The sequence below is a fragment of the Crocodylus siamensis genome, chromosome 5 (assembly GCF_052110815.1).
Source record: "Crocodylus siamensis isolate JL-2025a chromosome 5, ASM5211081v1, whole genome shotgun sequence".
Lineage (NCBI taxonomy): Eukaryota > Metazoa > Chordata > Crocodylia > Crocodylidae > Crocodylus > Crocodylus siamensis.
Window position 1 is genome coordinate 50,587,196 of NC_143399.1, and position 22,270 is coordinate 50,609,465.

At 40.9% G+C, this 22,270-nt stretch overlaps 1 protein-coding gene across 7 annotated transcripts in view; it reads left to right on the plus strand.

The window, feature by feature from the left end:
- The window catches only part of CEP350 (centrosomal protein 350), a 116,175-nt gene that overhangs the window by 58,782 nt on the left and 35,123 nt on the right, over positions 1-22,270 (plus strand). For 3 of the 7 annotated variants that reach the window (XM_090047668.1, XM_090047667.1, XM_090047673.1), the window contains 14 exons: positions 308-494; positions 1,427-1,647; positions 1,759-1,922; positions 2,404-2,514; positions 2,764-2,904; positions 5,460-5,596; positions 6,486-6,605; positions 7,583-7,764; positions 8,468-8,664; positions 9,947-10,131; positions 11,693-11,780; positions 12,608-12,754; positions 17,382-17,539; positions 21,217-21,339. In XM_090047668.1, the coding sequence (XP_089903794.1) occupies positions 308-494; positions 1,427-1,647; positions 1,759-1,922; positions 2,404-2,514; positions 2,764-2,904; positions 5,460-5,596; positions 6,486-6,605; positions 7,583-7,764; positions 8,468-8,664; positions 9,947-10,131; positions 11,693-11,780; positions 12,608-12,754; positions 17,382-17,539; positions 21,217-21,339 (2,161 nt within the window). The remainder of the gene's footprint in view (positions 1-307; positions 495-1,426; positions 1,648-1,758; positions 1,923-2,403; positions 2,515-2,763; positions 2,905-5,459; positions 5,597-6,485; positions 6,606-7,582; positions 7,765-8,467; positions 8,665-9,946; positions 10,132-11,692; positions 11,781-12,607; positions 12,755-17,381; positions 17,540-21,216; positions 21,340-22,270) is intronic. The other 4 variants (XM_090047670.1, XM_090047669.1, XM_090047671.1 and 1 more) reach the window with 4 other exon arrangements.

The window sequence follows — 22,270 nt, forward strand, 5'->3', positions numbered from 1 at the left end:
CTATGTAAATTACTCATTTATAATTCTATTTGTCCTCTGCATGGTGGAAGAGAATTGGCTATTACATGTGCATAGTTGCTTTGGCTTGCAGTGATAACGGATACTCTCTAGTAAATTTAGCTCCTTTATGAAACTCCTCTATATAAGAACTTGCAGTATTTACATAATTGTGTTTTTCTTGAATTCAAGAATTCTTTAGACTACACAAGGCCTGTGTGTGGCAGGGGGAGTTACCCCAATTGTTAGTTAGCAGTTACTAGCTACAGAAACAATTGGAATTAACTTTGCCAGTATTGTGTTTTTGTAGAGCTAGAATCTTTTAATGGAAGTTCACTTCAGTTTCCCATGGAAGAAGACAAAATGCTGTCGGAGTCAGAGCATGGATCCCAACAGGCAAAGAAGTCTTTACCTAGTAGCAGAATTTCCAACAGAGATCATGAGCAGAGTCCAGATACTGATAGTACTTTGGAAGAAGTGTCTGGGCGCTCAGTGAGGTAAAATGGTCTTTTATAAGATCCCATGCACATATTACTAGCATTTGATGTTGAGTTATAGCACAATACTCAAAAAGTTGGAGTTTTGTTTTGTCACTTTTCAACCTCAAGAAATTTTTGTTGAATTTTACAAAGTATAACAGCCTCGTGCAGTTATCCCATTTCTTTGTTCAGTGTCTGACCCCATTCAGGTACCTAACTTCAGGCATCTTATTTTTAAAATGTTGGCCATAAACCTTGATTTTACTTATGGAAGAAGCTGACAATAAAGAATTCCTTTAGACCTAAGAAATGCTATCTCTCCAAGCAATCCATTAGTCATGGCAGGGCCACTATCTCTAATTGTAATATCCTTTTTCAAAAGAGGGGGAGCAACAAAAAGATTAGAGGTCTAGGAAACATGGTTTACAAGAAAAAGTTAAAAGAATTTGGATTATTTAATCTTCAGAAGGGAAGACAGGGTGGAATTGACAAGTTTTTCAAATACATGAGCGATGATTTATAAAGAGCATGGTGATAGACTAATTTCTGCAAAAGGGAAAATTAAGTTGACTTTTAGAAAGAACTTTTTAACTATTGAAGTGATTTAACCACTGCAATAGATTACCTAGCAAGGGTGTAGAATCTCCAACCTTGGAAGTTATTAAGAGCTAGTTAGACAAATACTTTGGGATGAGATGATTTAGATAGGTATGGTCTTGTCTTGAGCAGGGGGTTGGCTTAAATGACCTCCTGAGGTTTCTTCTAGCCCTTCTTTTTGTGTTTCTGTGACCCAAAGTCCTCACCATAGCTTGTTCAAATGTGGGTAGACAGGAAATCTAAATTACGGCTCTATAAACTGTTAGCTTATAGGTAAAATGGCTTGGCTTGGGGAAAATGCTAACTCTCTTCTTTTTTTCTGGTTTAACTTTTTTTTTCTTTTTTCCTCTCAGTTTCTCTGACAAGGGAAGATCCTTGAAAACTCCAACTTCTCCCCCGTCTCCAGGTTCCCAGAAACTATTACAATTTGACTCTGTAGGCAATACAGCAGAAAGGGCCAGATCTCCTGGAGGCTTTTCTTTGGGTACAACATCAGGCTTCAAGTCCAATGTACCCTTCCCTGACTTGAGCATGGGAATCAACAGAACCACAGCAGGAGCACCTTCAGTGACCGGTGAGCTGTCCAAGAAAGCCCAACTAAGCCTATATTACTTTTTAACTTTTCATATTATTTTCTGAAAGACTAAGTCCTGTAAATGTTTAAACAGTGCATATTGTCCCATAGGAGCTATGCACCTCTCCCCCGCTGGTCTCCAGCATCGTTTGTCAGCAGAGCTTAATTACCTGAATGTCATTGAAGAGTCTGTACGACAGCTTTCAGATGTAGAACGAGTACGGGGCATATCACTTGCCCAGCAGGAAAGTGTTTCCCTGGCTCAGATCCTAAAGGTAACTGGAAAAGTTATTTTCCTTGCTTTAATTTCCCTAATTTGTTCTCTGTGAAGAAAAATTAACAAAAGTACTGTGGTTAAATTAACCAGCAGAAACTTTTTAACTAATCTTCAGCCAAGGTGATGGAGTCTCTTCAGACAGTACATTTTCAGATTAGTTATTTGCAACTTCTTCCCTGTTTGTATACTATATCTTGGTTGAAGTCTTTTTCTTTTGATAAGATTAGCTACTACTTAAAGTAAAGCAAACAAATTTCTGGATTTATTCATCTTGTACTCGGGGCTGAAAGAGGGTAGTTTATGCTGTTAACACTCCTCAATAAGATGATAAAGCCAAAAAGAGTTGGGGGAGGTAAAAGTTTGACTTTTAACAAATGAATGTGTCATTAGAGCAGCATTGTTAATCTAACCTTTGAATTTCAGTTAACTTTAAAAAAAAAACTCTTTTGTCATTAAAACTGAATGTTCTTAATTTTTAGGCACAACAACAACGACATGAGCGGGATTTGGCTCTCTTGAAGCTCAAGGCAGAACAAGAGGCTTTAGAAAGTCAGAGACAGCTGGATGAAGCCAGGCAGAAGGCAGCTCAGGTATGCTGCTCTTCAAAAAATGTGAAATGTGTAATATATGCAGTATTTTGTCTGTAAACTTGTGTCCAGAAATATTCTAAATTGAGTTCTTTAAACGTATAGGAAAGATGTGGGACTGACACGTGACCAAAACAGTTCAGAGAGAAATATTTATTTCAAACTCTATTTTTTTCCCCTGTAACTTAAAAACAAATATAACTTCTTGTAAAAATGCTCTGAAGAGCAGATATAGCTGTCTTTTCCGTAAAGGTCCATGCAGAATCTCTCCAGCATCTGGTCCAGTCACGTCAGGATGCAGTAGAAGCACTACAGGAAACTACGTGCAAAATTGCAGCCAAACAGGTGGAAGCTGCTTTATTGACCACAGATGCAGCTCGTCAGATCCGTGAGGTAAGATGCTATATGAAAGGGTTTGATTTTCTAGGTTTAATTTATTGGAATGTTGTCTTTGGTACTAACCCATTCACTTTTTTGGGCAGCCTTTTTGTCTTGTAGCCCGCAAGTGTTGGGAAAATTTTCAGTAGCTATTCTAACGCTGCTACTTATGGGAGGTGAAGGGAGAGAATGAGTGTCTGCTCTAAAATCTCCTTGGGGCAGCTTGTTAATTAAAAGAATCCTCAGTGTGATATTTTTGCTTTTCAATTTCAGAATAAAATGATGCCAAGAATAATGTGTATGGTCCCATAACTTTTATACCTTTCATCTGGAATTAATTTGTAGGTCTCAGGTGAAAATGACTTGTTAAAGAAAAAACAAAGTGTGTGGTTAATTTATTTGGGAAAAGATCAGAATTGGATTATTTTTTTCCCCAACTAAAGTGTTAAACTCAGCCCTCATCACCTGCCCACTGTTTATAGATTTCAGATGTCTGTCTAAATTTAGATTGTTTTAATTGAGCAGAGTTCAGGTAAGATGGCCGGAGTGCCACACAACAAATACAGTTTAGATTAGAACGTGGCTTTTGCAATTTGACTACTTTGTGTAAATAAAAATTAAATACGCAGATCCGTGTTGTACTTCTTCCTTCATCCTGATTGACTCGTCTTTAAGAGTGTATTATCCCATCTTTATCCAGTTCTTGTGGTGACGCGTGTCTCAGGCTCCCTCTACATGTTAAGCTTAAGGCATAATTAACCAGTTAATCACACCTTAAGTTGTGACCTAGCAACACATTCAACCAATTAATGGTACGAAAAAACAAGCAAAAATATGGAATAACTTTGTAGGTTGTTCTAATCATGCTGTTAATGGAATGTATGGCCATTATGCACCTCTGTTTCTGGAAGCCCCATTAACTGAGGGGCTCCCAGCCACAGGAATGCACCACCTGCTTCCAGCCCCACAGCTGAGAAGCTTCACAATGGTGGCAATGTTCCCAGCACTACCTGCTGTGAGCCTTGTCAGCTGCAGGACTTGCAGCAGGAAGAACATTACTCTCCTCTTCCTACCCACTTCTTCCCTCCCCCAAGTTGCAAGCTTCAGGGCACAGGGTTAGGAGAGGGAGGCATGGATAAGAATGATGCCTCTGTTGCAAGCATTGTTGGCTGCAGGGCCCACAGCTGTTGGTCACTGCACTGGCAGTAAGGTGCAGTGGGATCTAATGTGCAATTTGCATGAATTTTACATTATATCCCATTGTGCCTTTACCTGCCTCTGTAGAGGGGTCCTTACTGAAACAATCTGATCCATTTCCTATAGGAAAGGTAGCTATATATCTCCCTGTGCAATACAAGAATAAATGCCTTTATTTAGCACACAGTTTCTCAGGTTCTCTTTTTTTATAAGGAATGCCTTGATTATATTGGACTCAGTTTAGTTCTGGGTTTTTCATAGATGTTAAGGTCAGAAGGGACCTCAGTAGGTCATTGAGTCTGACTTCCTTGCCCAGGGCAGGAGGAGTGCTGGGGTCAGACGACCCCAGGTAGGTTGTCCAGTCTTCTCTTGAAGACCCTCAGGGTGGGGGGGGCACCACCTCCCTTGGAAGCCCATTCTAGAGTCTGGCAACCCTTACTGTGAAGTTCTTTTTAATGCCCAACCTAAGTCTGCTCTCCATCAATTTGTGGCCATCATTCCTAGTTGCTCTGTTTACTAGGGCACCCTCTAGAGCATCTTCTATTCCCTGCTGCCCTCCCCTGATGAATTTATAAGCAGTCACAAGATACTCTCGGCCTTCTTTTTCAAAGGCTGAAGAGATCTAAGTCCCTCAGTCTTTCCTTGTAGGACATTTCCGGCAGGCCTGTGACCATACAAACAGCCCTCCTCTGAACCCTCTCAAGATTCTCTGCATCCCCTCCCTGGACCTGTTAGTTATGCATCTGCTAATGCATGATAAAGTGTAATTATTCTTGTTGATCACTTCATCACATTGACAAGTCATGTTCATCTTGGAGTCAGCTATGACTCCAAGATCCCTTTCTACTGCCATGCTGCTGAGAAGGTCATCCCCCAGCCTGTAAGTGTGTTGGTGGTTCTTTTTGCCCCAGTGCAGCACTTTAGGTAGAGGCTGCTTCCACACTTGGCATGAGTGAGTTCTGAGACAACTGCTAGAGTTGGGTTACAGGGGAGAGCAACAGAGGTCCAAGGAACTGCAACTCCTACTTGCAGACACTGGGGGCTTGTGGGAATGCATGGCCAAAGGTTCCTAGCAGGCTGGGATCAGGGAGGGCAGCTTCCCTGGAGAATTTCCCAATAGCCCTTCTTATATAAAGCATAAGTGTTACACCAAGTCTCAAAAGCGCCCCTCCCCTCCGCCCCCCCCCAAAGTTTCCTCCTCAGCACCTGGAGTTTTGAACCAAGTCTGTTCCAGCCAGCCTCACCTGCAGCTGCCACCACTGTCAGCCAGAATCGTGTGCTGCTTCTTAGGCATGTAGCGGTGTGATGTTGTAACTATTGTGTCCCCTCAGGCAACTTTTGGGTTTTTCTTCTTTTTTTTTCCCTATATTCAGATGACAGAATTAGCACGAACTCAGATACCAGAAGCTGCCAGTGCTCCTGCAGCTCCAATCACCGCACTATATGATGATCAGCGGCAGCATCATTCAGAGTTCATAAAACACATAAGAGCTCTTTCAGATCCAAACAGGTACCTATCCAAATGAACCTTCCACAAATATATTGCTTAAGGTGAAAAAAATAACAGTTGTGGCTTCTCACATCATTTAAGCTACTGTCCTGTCCTTGAGAAAGTCATAAGAATGTTAATGAGAGAGTTTTGTGCAAAGTAGTTCTTTGTGAATAAAATAGAACGACTCGGAGGAAGAACTTAGATGTCACCTTTGTACATCAATTAACCTTCCCCCATAAGTAACATAGCCTCTGCTCTGTGAGTGTGTTTTATATAATATAAATACATAGCTGTATACAGGAAAAGCTCTGTTAACCGGCACCTTACAAGCCAGCACGCTTTATTAATCAGCATGCCGGCTTGTGAGGTAAAGTGAAACCAGAAGTGCCCACCGTGGCACTTCTGGTTTCTCCAAGCCCCCATGGCCTGGAGCAAAGCAGCCTGTGCTGCCGAGCCTCCATGGCCCAGGGGCATAACAGGCTTCACGGGGCCCGCCTCCCTGTCCCATGGGTCCCACAGGGCCCGCGGGAAGGTTGGCAATGCTGTGGGAGGGGCAGCAATACCCCAGACATGGCGGGAGAAGAGGCAGCCCAAACAAGCAAGGACACCTGTTCAGCCTGCTCAGTTAACCGGCATATTTTGTTATCCAGCATCCTCCATTTCCAGGGGAGGCCAGATAACAGATTTTTTACTGTATATACTCAAAACTTCTGGGTTTTTTTCTCAGAGAGGTTATCTCATGACATTTTAATCTAATTTAAGTATCCTAGCCTTCTGTCTCATCTTCTTTGGTTTTTAGTCAACAAAGCCGTATTTCTCATAACTGATTTTGTGTGTGTAGGAAGGAAGGGACCTTTTTCTTAGATCTTGCTATTCAAATTCACCCAAAACATTTTCCTTTTCTTAGGAAAAGTGAATCTGTTGCCCCTCCACAGTCTAAAGAGGATACAACTGACTCAAAACAGATGTACTCACCATCATTTGACAGCTACTCAGAATCTTCACGATCCAAGAATCGTGATAGGAGGTAAGAAGAGGCGATGCAATCAATTTGTGTTTTGAATACATAGTAAAGTATAAACATACGTAAAAATGAATACCATGAGAAACCAGTTTCTACTAGAATTTTAATCTTTTTCCCGAAGAAAAGTTTCTGCCTAATCTTGTCTATAGTTGCAGGTTGGCTTATGTTCCAAAGTTGAAAATATATATTTCTTCTAAAATTCATTTTTCTTTGGTTGTTTTTAAAAGTGATTATTCTGCATATTAATGCTTTTTGACTCCTGCTAAGCCCTTGACTTTAATGAGGTCTAGTAACAATGTATTACACAGTTTGTTAGGTGAAAAATATGTTCTGTGGCTTTGAATTTGTAGTCTCTTAATTTTATTGACCACCCCCTCTTTTGCAACACAAGAATAGAAGCTCTGCAACTGCTTTCTCTATACCATGTGTTGGCAAGGTTTTGCTGTACCAGGAAGCTCTAACGGAACTTAGCTTTGCGCATGGGCTGCTTCTAGCCTGGCCTGCACTGTTGGAGCTGGAGCCAGAGCTATCATTCCTCTCTCCAGTGCTGCCACTGGTTTCTCTGTGATGTGCAGGCAGTATTCCCCCTGCTCAAACACCACAGACACCGCCCAGCAGTGGGCTGGATAAAATGTCTCTTGTGTGCTGAATTCAGTCTTTGGGCTGTTAGTTGTTGACCCCTATTCTATACCATTGATCAATTTTTATATTATTTTTATTGTGTCTCCTTTCTAGGATAAATAGTCGCAATCTTTTCAGGTTGATACGAAATTATTTCCATGTTCCTAGTCACACTTTTGATGTCTTCATTTTAAACTGTTTTAATTCTGCTATAGCCTCTCTTGTGATGGAGTGACTAGAATAATATTCATCTTTATTGATTGTGATGTTGATTGTACAATTGTTATGTCTTAATTTTGGTAGCAAAAATAAGCAATATAGTATGTCCTTTAAAAAATGTTTGTTTCTTGGTGAAACAGCAGTAGTAGTAGCCGCCAGGAGAGTCCTTCAGTTCCGTCTTCCAAGGAGAATGAAAAGAAAGAGAAGAAACCCTCCCGGCGTGAAAAGATGACCAGCTCCATTGAAGATCATGCTCCAACTGTTGTGGATGATTCCTTGCGGAGTGATAGTATTCCATCACTACCAGATGAGAAAGGTTTAGGTACATTTTTATTCTTGATAAAGCTGGAAGTAGTTATGGGTAGAAGGGAGATATTGCCCAAGTCTTTAGTGTTTGAAATGAATGAAAGGGGAACATGGATAATAACCGATGAGACCCTGAGTTAAAATAGTGGTGGGGAAAAAGGAATTTCATGATGGAAAGAGAACATTTAAAACTCTCAAGTTAGAGAAAGGGTGATTGACTTCTTAGGTTCTAATTTCTTTTCCAACTATTCTGGGGTGTTCATTTAATGTTAAAGCAGAATACATGCTGTGTGTGCAGGCTGAAGGCCAGATGTTAAGCTAAAATAGCATTTGTACCTTAAACTGTGGAATGGTATGAGACAATCTCAGCTTGGAGTCTTTTTTTTTTAGCCAGGTAATACTATTTGTAACAACTCACTCTAATACTATGCTTCATTTATGTCCTGTCAAAAAATGATTGCACAATTATTAAATTTTTACTTTAGGATATTAAGTACAGGTCAAACTACTGTTGTTCTTTTGCCCATCTTTTTTTACCCAGTTTTAGCAGTCATTCCTTGTGGTTGCATTTAAGACCCTTATTTGGCAGAATAAGTCAATATGTATCTCTCTGATATTTCATACTTTTGGGAGGCAAAATCCATTTCAACCTCCCTTTTGAGAGAGTCTTCATTTATGCACACCTAATGATGAAACCTTTTTTCTGATTTCTTACTCAGATTCAGCTTCCATTGCAACAGAATATTCCCTGAAATTTGATGAGTCCATGACAGAAGATGAGATTGAGGAAAAATCTTTCAGATCTTTACTGCCTTCTGAGAGCCATCGTAGGATCAACATGGAGAAGAAGCGAGGTCATCGGGATGATTCTGATGAGGAGGCTTCCCCAGAAAAGACAGCCCTGTCATCTATCAAGGTATATTAAATAAACAGACTATATTAAATTGCAAGCAGTGTTGCAAATGGTGATACATTTCTCCTCCTCCTCCCCTTCTGTTTTAAAAGCAGGGAAGAGCACCAACTGAACTGATAATTGTCTTGCCTTTCTGCTCCTGAATGGTTATTTTATGCCTTGCTGGAGCATGGATTGGTGCAGCAATTACTTAGTGCATATAGAAGTCATAGAGGCCTGTTGGCATCATGACCCAAAATAGCATCTTAGTAACAGTTTGAGCCATAGACCTCGGTGACTAGAAAATAAACCATATGTGACCTATGCAGAATTTGTATGGGAAAGTTAGGAGTATTAGTTTCCAGGAACCTCAGAAGGCCAACGGATGAAAAACAAGGCATAAGTTAGGTACAAAACACTAAAATAAATTTCCAAGTGTCCTGGTAAACAGGTTCCCCTATTGGTAGGAAGGCCACAATAGCTGGTAAAAATTTGATGTGAATTATATAATTTTAAAAAGTTTAGTGATTTGTGGAACTAGGAGGTGTATGTGTAAACATAAGTTGCTTTGATTGATGGCTAAAAGGAGGCTTTGGAACCCTGAATATTTTGTACTGTGTTAGGGACCATATTTTATGCCAGTGCTCTACCTCTCAAATAAATCTTGCTGGCACAGTGCCAGATGTATTGCTGGTGAACAGTAAACCCATAGGAATCTTTTTACTAAGAACTGGAGTTTGCAGTCTCACTATTACAAGTACGAGGTTGTTAGTAGTTATCCTGCCAGGCCCCATCCCCTGCCTGCTCTCCCAAGCCCCCCATGGCTGCCCCACCCTAGCTCCTGGTGCTTTTAAAAAAAAAAAAAAGAAGCCCCTACTCACTGGGTGCTACCTGGTGGGGGTTGATCCCTGCTGGCCCACACTGTGGGGGCTCTCATGAGCCCCTGGACCCACCACCCCATTTCCCAGCCCACCCATGGCTGCCCCACCTGCTCCAGCTCCAGCCCTTTAAGGAAAATTTTTTTTCAAGTGGGTGTAAGTAAGATCAATACATGAAAGAAATTTTACGTACTTTGATGTGAGACATTTGTTTTTTTTCTACTGCTAGAGAGATGTTGATGTCTGAGAAGTCTCACTTAATACTAAGTTTAAAAGAAAGAAGTCCTAAGAGAGGGTATTGTAAGAGAAATTTCAAGGAAGGTGGTGATAAAAAGGATATCGGGTTTTATTAAATATTGGTGTCTGACAGTATGCTGCTAATGTACTTTTTGTGAGGATTAATTTATGAATTTCCCACTCCTTTCCAGGAGCTAAGTATGCCATTCTCAGGGGGTCAGGATAGTTTCTCTAAATTCACTATGGAGATGGTGCGACAGTACATGAAAGAAGAGGAAATGCGAGCAGCTCATCAGTCCTCACTGCTCCGCCTCCGAGAAAAAGCTTTGAAAGAGAAGACTAAGGCTGAACTGGCCTGGCTGGAACACCAGAAGAAGTAAGAGAACTCTAAATATATAGTTTTCCTGATGATTACTCCGTTGTGTCAGTGCCTCCCTCTTTTTCTCTCATTCTGTTAAATGTTGATTATAAATTACTCTTCTAACATAAACATCCATGTAAAAGTATTCTAGTATCTTAGGCCCTCTCTACATGTTACACTTAAGGTGATTACCTTAAGCTGTGGCCCAGCTACACATTCAACCTATTAATAGCGTGATAAAACAAGCAATAAACTATAATATTAGTCCACAAAAATGTGTAATAATAACTTTGTAGCTTTTTCTAATCACGCCATTAATTGAATATGGGGGCTAGGTGCTCCCCTGTGGCTGGGAGCCCCGTCAACTGAGGGGCTCCCAGCCCCAGGGGTGCACCATCCGATGCTGACCTTGTAACTGAGAAGGCTGTCAGTGGTGGCAGTGTCGTCAATTTAAGGGGTTTCAGTATAGAGTGCTGTCTGTCTGTCCGTGTCCGTGTCCCCCCCCCCCCCCCCCCAAATCTCCTTGGCTGTGGGGCTCACAGCTGGGAGCGCAGAGGAATGCTGCTGCCACTGTGAGCCCTGCACCTCACAAGATTCGGTGGCAACAGCATTCTCTGTGCTGCTGCCAATTCTTCCCTCTCCCTCCACTGAGACCCCCACATTGTGGACTGCAGGGCCCACAACAGAGGCACCACAGAGAAACACCGCTGCCACTGTGAGCCCCACATCTCATGAGGCTCACAGCATTGGCCATGTTCTCTCCACTGTGGACCCGGCTGCCAATGATGCTTGCAGTGAGGCAGCATTCTTGGTACTGCCCCCACTTTTAGCTCTGCAGCCCCTGTCAGCTGCAGGGTTTGCAGCAGGGGCAGTACAACGAACACTGCCCCTGCTGCAAGTCTTGCCAAGTTCCTTCAGCTCTGGGGTTCATAGCTACAGGCACTGGTGCAGGGGGAGTCCAGGTTCATGATCCCAGTCTCCCTCTGCACTGGTGATTTAAGGCACAATGGGATCTAATGTGTGATTCCACAATCGCACCTCCTGCCATGCACATGTGGCATGACAGAAGGCACAATTGTGTGGATTACACATTAGATCCCATTGCATTTGTAAAGGAGCCCTGAAAACTGTTCTATTAAGCAAGTATGTTTTGCAGTTTGTTAGGTACTGTTAGATGATGAATATCTTGTCCAGACACTAAAATGTAAGATTAAAAATAGCAAAGAGCACATGGAACTAAAAAGCATTACTTCCTGAAACATTCTTCTTACTCTCAAGTGAAGAGTATGCTTCCTCTACAGAACTTCTGGCCTGGACATAAGAAACAATGTCTAGTACCATCCACATTAGCCTCCTTAATATTTTGTATTTTACAGAAACAAAATGAAGTTTAGGTCTTTAAGAACATAATGTTTCACCAAAGAGAAAGTTCATGTTCAAGTATTGACATGTAAAATGGAGCTACCCTCATCTGCAGTTAAATTTACATAATGGACAAGTACTGGTGTATTTGAAAATGAAAGAAATGGAGGCAATTTTTTCCCTTGCTTTATTCCTTTTGCCAATTTTCTTTCAGACACTTGAGAGACAAAGGAGAGGATGACAAGATGCCTCCCATTCGAAAGAGACAGCGTGGCCTGCTGCTGAAGTTGCAGCAGGAGCAGGTAAATAGTCCTCTGTTAAGAAAAGATCCATTTTAATCCATTGTTTAATTACTGGACAACTTACACAGTGAGTACTGAATTAGAGACTGTCCACTAGGCTCTTAAGAAGCTCATTGCAACTCACTGGGAGCATCTACACATGCTATTAATGCACCTGAATAAACTCGGGTGCAGTTTGTGCCAGAGTCAACTGCTTCCTGAGTACAGCATCTTCATGTGCACCCAGGACTGCAGCAATCTAAGCCAGGATAGAGAAGCCCTGGCCTGGCAGGGGCCAGGGTAGAGTCAGCCCCAGGCTCCAGGTAGTGGAGGACCTGGCTGGGGCAGGTCTTACAGTGCAGAGCTATGTGTAAGGCAGCACACAGCACTATAGGACCCTCAGGCCCAGTCACAGTCTACATGTGCATTTGAGTGCACATAATTACTCTGCTGTTAGATAGTACTTGTCCTGGACATTACTGTCCTACAGCAGAGTTAATTAGTTTACTACATCCTAATATAGGCACATGTGTAGACTGTGACACTTCACTGAAGAACTAGTTAGTCAACTCTTCAGTAAAATGCATGTGTAGATGCACCTGCTGGTATTTGTGTGCCAGTAGTTTCTAGTTTTGATGCCTTTTTCCAGTTGAGCCTTCTGTTACCAGTATGCAACCACTGGTGGAGTTAGAGGATAATAATCAAACTGAGAATAGCCAAGTAAAATTGATATAGCATAATGCATTAAAACTCATTATGTAGCCCAGCCATGATGGTAGGCTTAGAAATATTGCTTAGAAACATCTGTGATTTAAAATTCTTTTGCTGTATTTCCCCCATACTTAAAGGCAGAAATTAAACGTCTCCAGGAGGCCAACAAGGCAGCTAGGAAGGAGAGACAACTGATTCTGAAGCAACAGGAAGAGATAGAACGAATCTGCCAGACTACCATGAAACTGCAGGAAAAACTGAAGTCTGCAGGGGAAAATAAACTGGTAAGCTGGTGTTAAAGAACTGTTGTCTTTCTATTTAGTATGTTATGCCATTAATAATTGACTCCTTTGTTACAAATTTGCTCTTCTAAAACCTGACCTCATCTCTTGAGGTTTTTCTGCAGCAGATGATGAACAATTCTCAGAAGTGACTTTAGTGACTTGCATGAGAGAGACGCCTTAAATGGTGTGATTTGCAGAAAGGGCTGTTTGCTTGTACTTCGAAAATAAAGTATTTTCACAGTGGCCTCTTAAAAACTGTTTCTTTTCATTTCTTTTTGTTTCTTTTGTTTAGTTTTTTTGGTCACTCTCTCGTTTAACCTGGAAAATCTAAAAGTTTTTTGCTAATTTTTAGAATACTTTATCCTTGAAATTAAGCAGATTATAAGTATTTAGGAACATAAAATAAGGAGAAGTCTTTGTCACAGACAAATACCAACTACTGCTATTCTTGCATAAAAGATTATACTGGAGAGTGAATATATACCTGGTTACAGTACTGGATTTTTGATGATCACAACAGCAAGGAATTTTCAGTTTGCTTTACCATTCAAAAAAGCATGAAAGTGTGGATGACAAGGTTCTTTGGATAAATCTGACCTCTTTTATTTGACCAACTCAAATAGTTGGAAAAAATTTTTTGCAAGCTTTTGGGTACAAATATACTTCATCAGGCTGAGGAAATGTCTGTAGTTGGTTTGTGCTCTTCCTTTATGTACTAGTAAAGAAGCCAGAGGCCAGCATGCATGCAAGAAAGCCAGTCAGTGAAAATATAAAATGAAGCAGTCAGTGGGTGAGGCACAGGTGGCGGGTTGGGGAGGGAACTAATATAGCTGGTAAATAGTAGAGAGGTTACCTGGGGACTCAGATGTTAGGCAAGTTATAAAATAAATCCAATGTCTATATTTAGTCTATGATTTTTTGTATCCAGTAAGTCGATGAAGTGGAGTTCATACGTTCGTTTGTGAAACGTGTTTTGTAAATTCCGTTTGAGGATTAGAACTGAGAGTTTGGGGAGAGAGCGGTTTTCTTGTTAGGAATGTGCCTGCACAGGTAATTGGGTATTCCTATCTGATAGTTTTTTGGTGTGCATTCATTAGTGGTGCACAGTTGATGTTTCAGTTCTCCTACATATTTTCCATTAGCGCATTTGATGTACTGGATGAGATGTAGTACGTTTCTGGAGGTGTAGGTGTAAAGATCCAGGGATGGTGATGGTTCTGTTGTGGGGGTGTAGTTATTGTGGGGGTAGTGGAGATACATTGGCTGGTTTAACATTTCTTGTCATGGCATGGTTTGGGTCCATTCAGTGTGTTTTGGGCCATACAATTTCCCATATAGGTTCCAGGGAGGGATGATGCATCATAACCAGTGGTGTGTGGTTCATGGTGAGGGTTTCCTTTTGTACTGCAGCAATTCTGCATGTGGTATCTGGGTGGCTCTTTCAAAAGCACGATCTGTCTCTGGAGAAGTGTCCTTGATGAGTGAAAGCCTTTTTGAGATTTGTGAGGTAATAATCATGGCTCAGTGCAAATTCAGTGGTATTGGAAGGCTTGGCTGTATATTACAGCTTTCTTGGTGTGTTTAGGGTGATTGATGGTTCTTTGAAGATGCGTCTATTGATCTGTGGGTTTCTTGTATGTGGTGGTCTGTATTTTACCATTCTCAGTAGTGATCACTAAGTGTAAAAAGGAAATGTTGGTGCTGAGGTATTCAGGAGAGAGTCTGATGGAGGGGCGGTGATTGTTGAGTTTCTGAGGAAATCAGTCAGATTGCAGGTTTTCAGTCCAAATGATGAACATGTCATTGATATATCTTAAGTATAGCAACGGTTTGATGACTTAGTCCTTGAGGAAGTCTTCTTCCAGGTGGCTCATAAAAAGGTTGGCATATTGTGGGGCCATTTTGGTGCCTATAGCTGTGCTTGTGCTCTGGAGGTAGAGTTGGTTATTGAAAGTAAAGTTTGTTGTACGTAAGGATGAAGTGTACAAGTTCAGTAATATCTTTGGACCTGTACTCCGAGTTGTAATCTTGCTCTTGTAGATATGTAAGGCAGGCTTGGATGCTATCCTGGTGTGGGATGTTGGTATATAAGCTGGTAATATGCCAACCTTTTTATGAGCCACCAGAATGAACACGCACCCGAAATCTATCAAAGACAAGAATACCCAGTTAACTGTGCGGGCGCATTTCTCAACAAGGAAAACCACTCTCTCCAATCCTCAAAGAGAATATACAAAACATCTTTCACAGACGAGCCTATGACCTTCACTTCATCAGTCTACTGGATACAAAAAATCATGGACTAAATATAGACATTGAATTTATGATCTACCTAGCATCTGACTCCCCAGGTAACCTCTCTACTATTTACCAGCTATATTCATGTCTGTCCACTGTCCCGTCACCCCCTCCCTCGCCACCTTTCTCACACACTGACTGCCTCATTTTATATCTTCACTGACTGGCTTTCTTGCATGCATACTAGCCTCTGGCTGCTTAACCACTCCATCCAGGAAGAGCACAGACCAACTGCAGATGTTTCCTCAGCCTAACAAAGGGTAATTGTACCCCAAAGGTTGCAAAGAAGAATTTTTCCAACTATTTGAGTTGGTCTAATAAAAGATATTGGATTTACCCAAAGAACTTGTCTGCCTATGTCTTTAGCCCAACACAGCTACAGCCTATACCCCTGAAAGTCTGGATTGCATTTGTATTGGTTATGAAACAAAAATAGAATAAATGGTCAGAAAGGAAAGCAGGCAACCCATGCTTAAGCTTATGTTAATGAGACAACCTTCTTAGAAGTTGAGGGAAGTAAAATGTCGAATCAAGATTCAATAGAAAGGGACTGGAAGAGAACAAAATTGAATAAAAGAAAAGGCCTGTGGCAGAGGTAGAGGCTTAGAACCAGCAGTGCTGGCCTTGACCCCTGCTCCATCTCCATTGTCATGGCGGTGCACCGCCACCTTCTGTCTGGAACACTCTTGGAGCGCTTAGATTTGGTTGTTTCAGTCAGCGTTGTGATCAGCTGCCAAGACAACCAATCAGAGTGCGAACAAAGCATTACACACGGACAGAGTAATGCTTTTATTATATTAGAATAATATAGAAAGGACCAATTCAGTATTTGGGACAACATTTTTGTAGCCTTGTTGTTAATGGTCAGTGGAGAACTGTAGTGTCTAGGGGCACTTTAACTAAAGAGGTCATTGCCAGAATTCTTTAAAATAGGTGTAAGGAAGCTACTGAGGTTATTTAATAAGAGGAACCAGTAACTGAAGCTTCTGAAGCACCACTACTATATTTACTCACAGAGCTATCCCTACGGTACCGCTAATCTGGGTGACTGCCCTAGGCCCTGTGCTTTGGGGGGCCCTGTGGAGTTGGGGCCTGCCTAGAGCTGGCAGCTCGGCCCTGTGCTGCAGAAGAACCACAGAGGACACCCTCTCCCCTCTTTGCAGGGGGTACGATGGTCCTGCACAGTGTTAGGAGGGCCCCACACAGGCTGATTTGCTCCAGGCCCCACAACCCCCTTAGGGTCGGCTCCATTTACTCACATGCCACATGCACTCTTTTCCCAAAACTTAACCTTCCAAAATTGGGTATGTATCTTAAGCAGAAAAGCTGATTTTCTGGCAGGCAAATGCAGGGAGCAGATCTGGGGAGGAGGGGTCCAGTGGTGCAGTTACACCCCACTTTGATTCCTTTTCCAGAGTTTAAAACTAACTGCCCAGCAGCAGCTGTGGCATGTCTATTTAGGACATGCCACAGCTGAAGGAGTCAGTTGACTGCATGGCTCATTGTAACCTACCTGATTGCTGCTAATTGCTCTTCACTCACACTTGTTAATGATTGTGTCCTTTTTTAATGGTTTTCTTGTCCCACTAATCATGATATTGTTTCTGCAGCTATTTTATTGTCTGTTGGCTACTCTGTTTTTCCACTCCCGTTTAACAGCACTTTCAGACTGTTTGTTTGCAACTTTTTTTCAAAATCCTAGATCTGCCCATGGAGTCCAGTCTTCAGCAACACTTAATTTCAGCTTTTAGCTGAGCAGCCAAGAAGCTGATGACCAGTTCAGCTATGAATGAGTTAAACCTGTAACTTTTACCTGAATAGGAAAGGGAGGGTGAGACGGACAGATTAGGCTCTGTCCGTGCTGTATGTGGCCATAACTCTGGAAAAATTGTCTTTTTTTCCTCATTCTATTTCTTTTTACCAAAATCAAGGTGTCTCTCTTATGTTGTGGTATGTAGCAGACAGAAAAATACTGTGGATTGATGTTGGGTATCTGGCAATTAAGGAATAAATGAATTCAGTGAAACACTTCAAAAGATTGAACAAGTACATTGAATTTTGTCTTTTGTTTATTTGTTCACTTTAATCAGTGTCGCCTGTGGGCTTACTCTCTAGATTATTCTGAAATTACTACAATTTAAACACAAATTTTAAGCTACTGGAATCCAAGGATCAAACTTGGATATAGCAGTGCAGTAACAATTGATTATTTAGATTTTCCCCTTAGGTTGGGGGAAGGAGGAAAGTTGATCAGTATTCAAAGTTATTTTCTTGATCACCCAAGGCCTGGACAACTGTTCTTAATTTTTATTTAATGCTTGTATTGCAGGAGTTGCGTAGTGAAGACGATATAAAGCAGAGCAATGCTTCCAGCCCACTTCCAACCGACACAGAAACCCGTAGCCCTTCCCCTATCTCCATCTCCAGTAGTGAGACTAGTAGCATTATGCAGAAGCTCAAGAAAATGCGCAGCCGAATGGATGAAAAGTAACTATTTCTTGTTTGTTTGTTGTAGTTTACTAAAACCAGTAGGAGTAGATAAATTGTCTGGCATTAAAAGCAGTCGATGACACTGCTCAGTTTGTTCCCCCTTTAACCACAGTTACGCTTAATTTTAAATGACCATGATGTTGTTTCATTTGAGGAGCTGATATGAAATTCATTCCAAAAGCATGCTTAAAGAAAGAGCCTCCTGTATTTCAGTTCAATTGAGTCTCTTCTAAGACCACTGATGCACAGTGTCTGTATCCTTTCTGTGCCTCACCTTTCCTTTAGAAGAGAATTTTTTTAGCAATGGTGCTTTTTTGAACAATAAACAAGTCACCACTGTTAATAGCTTTTATATAAAATTGCTTGTTAACTGGTTAGGTCAGTTAAACTTCATTCCAAATAATGCAGCATTTGTTCTAATTTTTCTTCTGTTTGTCATCATCCCAGAATGATAGGAGAAAAAGTAAAAAAATAAAGTATTGCATGTTCTGCAACAAGATGCTTATGATTGATCAGGGTGCTGGCCATTTGAAATTCCACTGGTAGAATATCCCCTTCAATGTTAATTGTTCAGATACCATGGGGATGAGAGCTCTGGCAGTATAGCAAGGGAGGTCTGTATAAGTACTCAGCGCTGCAGGAAAAAGCTTGATACTTGGCCATTTTAATTGCACAGACTTTATCTGTTATAGCGTAAGTCAGACAAAAAGCGGTTGTGATCCTTTGAGTGCCCTGTGTTCCCTGTTTAGTTTTCTTTTTGAAGGTACAAATGCCATTTAGAGCTCTGGAGCCACTGTGACTTCAAAACAGTAAGGAAACATTTTCTCTACGTCTGAAACCAATCATGCTACTTTTATTCAGATCCCCCGAATAAAAGTAGATTCCTGTTATAAATATTTACCAACATTGTTTAATGCCTTAAAAATGGGAGAGCCCTTGTTTATAGACAAAGCTGTGTTTCAGAGTTTTCAAAAAGCAAATAATATTTGCCGGATCCTACTTTCTCATCAAAATAAGAAGGGGTCTTTGTTAACCATGAAGAGTTAACCGGTGAATCAGATGAAATATCAAAAACATGGCAGATGCCAGAATTCAGAATTGATTGTATAAACTTTTCAAACATAGTAGAGCAGTCACTTTCTCTTGTCACTTGCTCTAAGGAATAAGAAATAGAAATTGGTATTGGGGGAGGGTGTGTGTGTGGTCTAATGTATGTGTTCCACATTCATTACTTTTTTCTTTTTTCTTCAGTTGTATGTGTTTGGTAAATGTTAATTTAAGGGGAGAGGAGGTGGGACTTTGTTCAAATATGAAAAGATCCCTAGAACCGTGGTTCTCAACTTTTTGGATCCTGTGACCTAATTAAGAACTGATCTGCATGATCAAAAGTTGGAAGTACCATACTAAAGCTGTCATAGCCCATTGCTATTTTGGTGCAAGGCAGTACTGTGCATAAGTACCCAAACCTAGCACTATACTGTGCTGCGTCCTTAACCAGAATGAGGAAGGCTGAATTGGAACATCACTAAACCTTGTCTAATTTGCTGTGCCTCTTAGAGATCAGTAAGTTGATATACTGCTTCTTGTTCAGAAGGTAAAACTCAGCATAGTGGCTTAAAATGCTGCCTGGTGCTGTGTTGGCATGCATTGTGGGGGGGTCAGCTGACCACTCTAGCTTCACAGCCATCCTTATGGCCTACTGATGGACTGCAGTCTTCTGGTTGAAAGCCACTGCTCTGAAAGGTTATCTTTTGTCAAGCTGATTATTTTTTTCATACTTGATGTTTTAATAGATGGCCCTGAAATTGGGTGCTTAGTCATTTAAAAAAAATAGAACAGCAGTGTAGACTTCAGTGGCTTTATTTTGGAGGACATGCACTTAGGACGTCAAAAAAGAAGTAATCAGATTAAAGAGAGTCCAGCACAGTGACAAAAATGACAAGTCTGCAAAACACAATGAAAAGCTGAAATAACTAGGATTCTGGAGAAGAGAAAACTGAGATGGGGGGATTTGATAAGTCTTCAGGTATCTGAAGGGCAGTATAAACGGGGTGGAGATGGCCTTTTTCTCTGTGGTTGCAAGGGACTAGGACTAGGAGCAATGGCCTCAAACTGCAGCAGAAGAAATTTGCTTTGGAACTAAAGAGAACTTTCTGACTATGAGGGTGGTTGAGCGTTGGAGTAGGATGCCTGGAGATGTGGGATCTCCATCCTGGAAAATTTTTAATAGGTTAGACAGACACTTGCCTGGGATGGTTTAGTGGGGGATAATCCTGTTTTGAGCAGGGGGCTGAATTAGATGACCTCGTCATATCCCTTCCAGCCCTACTTTCCCATGATCCTATGTCAAGAATGCTGTTAAAACACAGTATGACGAGACATTTTTGATAGGTTCTTGAGAGGGGCAGAAAAAGAAAGTCAGCCCTTAAAGTACCAGTACTGAATTTGTCTATACTGCATGAGATGTAGTATAGTAAAGAAAGTAAATAATAAGAATTAAGTAAAAGCAAACTGGGGGAAGAAAGGTGGCTTTTAAAAAATCTGTTGTGCTTTGGACAGGATAAGAATGCTGAACTTGCTCTACTCTATAGCAAGGGAAGAGATCTTTCGTCTTGTAGCTGAAGTGGCAGCTTCAGTACCTGTCTTCTCCTAACAAGAAAAGAGAAGAGTTGTCTTATTCCATGAATCCTTGTAGTGTGCATGTGAACAGGAGCATGCTCTGTCAAAGAGAATTAACCCTCTCCCCTTTCCTCCAATCCCTTGTGGCTTTAACAATAACAAACAATGCATTAAGGACATAAAGGAACTGACATTCTGTTGTTGCTTTACATAAATAGGTTTCTTACCTTGCATTGTAATTAATAATGAACTATGTGTAGCATGTCATTTTCTTATGAATAACTTACACCAACATCTCATTAGGAGACTGATTTCAAGTGATTATCAGACAAGAATTTAGTAAGATGGATCCTACCGTACAACATAGTACTTTTAATAAATCAGATGGCGCCTAACCAGAGAAATGTGAACTCAAGCTTGTGTTTAACTGAGAAGGCAAAATAGCAATGCTTGCAGTATAACTAGAAAAAACATGAACTAGTGAACATGTCAGACTTTTTCTGAAATCATTTCGCTGTTTGTTAACCAAGTGATGATAATCTTTAATTCACTGGTGTTTACCTTTTAGAGAAGTGATCTGATGTAAATATGAACCTCTAAGTGAAAATGTCTTTAAGTGGGTCAGACTCATATAATTCTCCACATTGCAAAACCAGTACATAATTTAGTTCTATTAACATTCTTTACTGTGTATTGGAATAGCAGCTGCTGAAGACCAGGGTATAAATGCATAGATAGAACTGCAAATAGAAGCTTGCACTTGGGCAATAGTACATATCCTAAGATTGAGGGAAAAATTAAGACAGTTAACAATAAGAAAAGCTGCATGAATGTAATTGTTAAAAAATAATATTTCACAGTTTATGCACAAGTCATTATGTTCTGTTACCTTTGAAGTAAAACGTACAGTTTTTTTTCTGTTTGATAGACTAGGTGATCTAAAATCAGTGTAATGTTTAATGCATTTTAAAAAAATATTTGCTAGATGCTCTCCTTCTCTCATTCTTTCTGTCTTTTGCTATCTTGTTTTTAAACTCTTCCTCCTTATTTTGTAGACACTGCTCTCCTGTTCACTACTTCTTCTCTGTCTTTACGTCTCACCACTGGGCCTCTCTCAGTGTCTGTTTTCCCAACCTCCACCCCAAATTCCAGCTGTATATCTACAACCAATTGGTCAGGTAACGGTACCTTTCTCAGTGGTAGACTCTTTGATCGAGCATGCTCTGTTCAGTCCTAAATAGACTGGAAACTCTTCATCAGGATAGAGTTTTGGCAGACTTTCCTCACTATGTCCAAATGAATCTCGTATTGCTAATTAGGTATTCTGAATGGCAGGTAGACAGCCTGTTCCATGTCCCTGTTATCCAGTTGTTACTGCAGAACAGCAGTGGGAACTTTATCTAGGTCTTAGCTTTTAAAGTCTGTACACTTGGACTTTAGTTACAGTATGTGTGTATGGGGAGAACCCCAAGCTTAATCATCTTAACTGCACGCACAAGCTGTTCTTATGCCATGATTTCTCTTAAACTTTTGGAACTGACAGCTTAAAAATGCAACATTTAGCACCAGAAGCATAGTTAGCCTCTGAGAATGGTGATGTTGTTTGTATACTTTTCCTCCAAAACTTCCTCTCCAATATAAACTAGAGGTCTTATTGGATAATTTTCTGTAGAGATTCCCATTTATGAGGAAGTGTGTGTGTGCCATTGGTGTTGTGATTGGAACCCTCTAGAATGTACCAAATATTGAGGTTGTATGTACATTCCCTGTGGTTCTGACCACTCAGCCCCAAGAGTTATAGAAGGGAATTGAACTTCAACTAGTCCTTTATTTCCTTTTGCCACCATAGGTTGAAGGGCTGAATTGTTGTTCTTTTACACTGGTTTTGACAACCTCTATAGCTTTGTTAAAAGTTTTGTGTAGCAATCAGGTTAGTTGGTTCTTCATGCCATTCTGTGCTTCTGTGGGTTGATTCCTTGGGCATCTGATTTTGTTTAGTTCATTGAATCATGGAAAATTTAGATGTTGTCTAGTTCATTTCTTCCACCCCCAGCCCCCAATCAGGATCAGTTGTACATGGAGAATATATTTTCCTGGTCCTGATATTTT